Source organism: Chrysochloris asiatica, unplaced genomic scaffold, assembly GCF_000296735.1.
Source record: "Chrysochloris asiatica unplaced genomic scaffold, ChrAsi1.0 scaffold00116, whole genome shotgun sequence".
Taxonomy (NCBI): domain Eukaryota; kingdom Metazoa; phylum Chordata; class Mammalia; order Afrosoricida; family Chrysochloridae; genus Chrysochloris; species Chrysochloris asiatica.
In genome coordinates, this window is record NW_006408634.1 from 1,669,303 (window position 1) to 1,673,917 (window position 4,615).

Sequence of the window (4,615 nt, forward strand, 5' to 3'; positions counted from 1 at the left end):
TATTGAAAACACAATGGCCTGGGTCAGGCGCACCCTAGTCCTCAAGCTGACTTAGACATTGGCTACTTAAAATGAGGGGGCAATAAAGGCACAAAATGACTGGCTTGCAAGGTTTCAAGAGGAAGCATAATTTAAGAGTGTGTGGGAAAAGATAGAGTTCCCATTGAATAGCTGTCATCTTGTCTAGATGGGTCTGGTAAAACGAGATGGGGATAAGATTCTTATGATTCAATAGTGAGTAATTGTTATCATGACTAATTGTGCATCACAATTGTAAAGGTAGAAGTTTTATGACAAAAATGGGGGTGTAGTTAATCTTATAGTCCAGAAACAGAGGACCTTAGGACCATCAGGGGGAAAGAGCAGAGGCAAAATGCAGCATATAATCCAGAGAAGCAGCGACACCAGCGATAGGGACATGGAGAGAGGGAGTAGCTGAGGACTCTAGATTCATGGAAAGAGAGGGACTGGGAGCTGGCAGCCAGGAGGCAGACTTGCAGAATGTGCCCTTTGCTGGCTTAAATTATTATATATACCTGAGTGTTTAAAAAAAAAGAGAGAGAGAGAGAGAGAGAGATACAATGAATAGAGAGAAATTGTGTTAACTGATGGTAAATGGAGCGGATTATAATCATTGTAATGAAACAACGTATATGATTTGTTGAATGTAAAACTGATGATCTGCCCTGTAAACTTTCACTCAATTCACAATAAAAACAAAATATATAAATCTTGAAACGTTGTTTTTGATGATGAATGCAACACCATTCCTCTTGAATTTGTTGTTTCCAGCATAACAAACCATATAATTGTTTGACTCATTAATGCCTAATGTGTAGAATTACGGACAGAACGCGCCTTAGAAACCAGTATGGCGAGACTTCATCTCTTGTACTTTGGACATGTGATAAGGAGGGACCAGTCCCTGGAGACAGGAAATGTAACAACAATTGTGAGGATGACACAGTATCTAACAACAACACCGTACTCGTATAACGATCTTTATGCATTCCATTTCATTTTTGATGACTTCCAATTTTTTCCTGGATTCATACTTTGTACATTCCATGTTCTGATTATTAATGGATGTTTGCAGCTGTTTCTTCCCATTTTGAGTTGTGTCCCATCAGCAAATGAAGGTCCCAGAAGCTCTGTTCCATTTACATCATTAAAATCAAATCTGCTTTGAGGAGGCAGCTCTGTCCCAGTCATATTTTGATTGCCTTCCAACCTGAAGGGCTCACCTTCCTGCCCTCTATCTGACAATGGTCTGCTGTTTCATAAGGTTTTCAGTGACTAAGCATTCAGAAGAGGTTGGCTTCTCCTTTCCCCTAGTCTGTCTTAGTCTGGAAGTTCTGCTGACACCTGTCCACCATGGGTGACCCTGTTGATATTAAAAATACTGGAGGCATAGCGTTCAGCATCGCAGCAACATGCAAGCCACCACAGTGTGACAAACTGACAGACGAGTGTTGGCTTTCTGTCTTAGGGTTCTGCAATTCACTGCCACCTCTCACATAACTCAAGAACCACAGAGGAAATGTCTCATGCAGGTATGGAGGCTGGTAAGTCCCATATCCACGTCTTAAGGTTTAGACTGGAGGCCTCTCCCAATCTATATGTTTGCAGGGCTTACCAGATGAAATTGCCCCACAAAGCTTTGGAAGCCAGTGACTTTGGTCAGACAACAGGATGCTGACTGGCTCAAGTTCCAAAAACCGGAAGTCAGACAAAGATGAGTCAGAGACAAGATGGAGAGCAAGAGAGAGAACCACTCCAGAGAATTCCTAGATATTGGATGCATCCTCATCCCAAAGGAAACCAAGAATGATGACTTGAATCTTATTCCCTAGTAAGGCAGGGACTCAAGATACATTGCACCCTACTACTGCCTCGTCATCATAAAGCGACCATCAACAGAGGCATAGTGACTAACATCACAAAGTGGAGAATTCTGGCTAGGAGAGCTCTATTAATGAGTTGACTGCCCAGTCTATTAAGTAATTCTCTGAGCTGCACTGAGGTTCAGATTGGTTCTTTGAACTAATTGTTTCCAAGCATCTTTGATTTTCTTTGCTCCAGAGAGACCAATAGTTGCATTGTATGTGTCTTTCTCTTATTCTCTCATCTTTCCTTCCAGGGAAGTTGAGAGCCTAGACTCCTAGTTCCTGGGAGGCTAAGAGTTCTCCACCAGCAAAGGAAGGGAAAGCTGGCCTCAGTTTTATCAGGAAATATTTCTCAGACATGAAGAGGAATGAAACACTGATACACTCTCCCACATGGATGAACCTTAAAATCATTCTGTTGTTCTTAAGCCCTGTTAAGTCAGTTCTGACTCATAGAGACCCTGTGCAGGGTTTTCTAGGAGCGACTGGTTAGTTTGAACCATTGACCTTAAAGTTGAAGCAGCCCAGTGCATTATCCTACAGTGCCACACCAGGACTCCTAAAACCTCATGTTGTTGTTAAGTGCCGTTGAGTCGGTTCCGACCTATAGCGACCCTGTACAGGGTTTCCAAGGCTGTAAATCTTCATGGGAGCAGAAAGCCTCATCTTTCTCCCATGGAGCGGCTGGTAGTTTCGAACTGCTGACCTTAAGGTTCGCAGCCCAATTTGTCACCACTATGCTACCAGAGCTCCTTATAGCCAGACACAAAATGCCACATCCTGTGCTACACCACAGATGTAAAATACTCAGAAAAGGTTAAAAGCGGATTAACGGTTGGGTCGGTTCGGTTGGGTCGGAACCGACTCACTCGACGGCACGTAACAACAACAACAAGGGCTGGGGGAGGGGAAACGGAGAGCTATTGCTTCATGGATACAGGGTTTCCTTTGGGGGGTTGATGGAAAGTTCTGGAACTAGATAGAAGTGGTGGTTGCACAACCTTGTGAAAGTATAAAAACCACTGAATTGTGTATTTCAAATACTGCATTGTATACTTTAAAACACTGGATTACATCATTGAAAAGAGTTAGTTTTGTTATGAGACTTTTCCCTTAAGAAAAAGACCAAAAAAGTAAGACTGGAGAGAAAGGAGGCAGTTGGGAGCCAGACTTGTGAGTCTGAGGGAGAAGGGGGCTGGGAGATCAACTCCTGGCTTGAGGGAGGAGGCGGCTCAGGGGCAGGATTCTTGGGTCAGAGGGAGGAGGGGCTGGGTCTGAGGGAGGAAGAACTAGAAGCTAGAACTCTTGGGTCCTGGGGTCAAGTGAAAAGGCAGGATTCCAACATCTGGGCATTACTAGAGGTGGATCCAGAAAGGTAAGCGTTGCCACGTGGGACAGAGAAGAGGGATGACCAGGGCACCAAGAAGCAAGAGGGGGGGGGCGGATGTTTGGATGGGGATGTCATCACCAAGAACTTCCTTCCCACCCTCACCCTGCCTGTAGGGGAACTCCAGATCCATTTCAGAGGAGAGATATCCTCGGAAGGTAAGAGAAGGGGACAAGAGAATACCACCTTAACTCCCACACCCAAGATCCTCAAACCAGAAACTGCCTCTTCAAAGGAAGGAGACAGATCTGGGTTCTATGGTTCTAAAGAGGTAAGATCTAGGAAGCTGGACCCCAAAGAGTAGGAATGCACATATTCAAAAGAGACTAGGGGTTTGGATTTCTGGGTCTTAAGAAAGGAGAGTTCTGGGGGCCTGGACATCTGGGATAAGGGGAATTGGAGGCCAGGAGCCTACATTCCTGAATTCCAAGAAATGAGAAGTTGGAGACTCAAGACTCCTGGTTTCCAAGGGAAGACAGTTGGAGCGACCTGGAGGCCAGCATTCGGGGTGGGGGTAACGGAATAGAGCTGGGAGTTTAGACGTTAACCCCACAAAACTGAAGGAAGTCAGTTCCCACCATTAATCTCCAGGTGGTGGCAGCTAGGTCCCTAGGAGAGAGGAGAGAGGAAGTCATGGTTTGGGGTTGAGGTCTTGAAAAAGTGACCAGCAGAAGGCAGGGTAAACTGTCTCCTGGGGAGGTCAGCGGCCGGCTTGGCACAGCCCCACTTCCCACCCCAACCTATTTATCCCAGAACTTCTCAGTCAGTCCTCTTCTAGGACAGGCCAGAGGCTGGGAGAGCCTCAGAGAATCAGGTGGACCAGGAACTGGGAGGAAGGAGAGCCAGGAAGAGCAAGTGTGGGGAGGGCAGTGAAGGAAACTTCCTCCAGAGACAGTGAAGGATGGGGAAGTTGGGACAGTAAGGCAAAGCTAGAAGCTGGGTGTTAGGGTTGAAGATCAGCAAAGGTCAAGTGTCTGCGGTTGAAAGCTGGATGGGAATAGACCCCACCTCTGAAGTGAGTGACATGCCCAGGGCACAGAACCCTGAGTGCTGTCCAGTTCTGAGTGGTCCCAGGGTCTGTGGGCCACACTGCAGCCCCTCCCCTTCCCCACAGAGCCCAGATGTGGGGCTACCTGTCTCTTCTGCCTGTCTTCCTGGCATTCTGGGCTGTCACCGGCATCTGGACTGTGTGAGTGTCTGTGACAGCATGGGGGTTGGGTCTGAGGGAAAACTGGGGGTCAGGACTCCTGGGTCTGAGGGAGGAGGGGGCTGGGGGTCAGGACTCCTGGGTCTGAGGGAGGAGGGCTGGGGGTCAGGACTCCTGGGTCTGAGGGAGGAGGGG

General features: G+C 47.0%; 1 protein-coding gene across 1 annotated transcript in view; it reads left to right on the top strand.

Moving 5' to 3' along the window:
• Positions 1 to 4,394: 4,394 nt before the first annotated feature.
• Positions 4,395 to 4,615, top strand: part of TMEM150B (transmembrane protein 150B) — a 13,734-nt gene continuing 13,513 nt past the window's right edge. The window contains exon 1 of the mRNA XM_006868294.1: positions 4,395 to 4,462. Within this exon, the coding sequence (XP_006868356.1) occupies positions 4,395 to 4,462 (68 nt within the window). The remainder of the gene's footprint in view (positions 4,463 to 4,615) is intronic.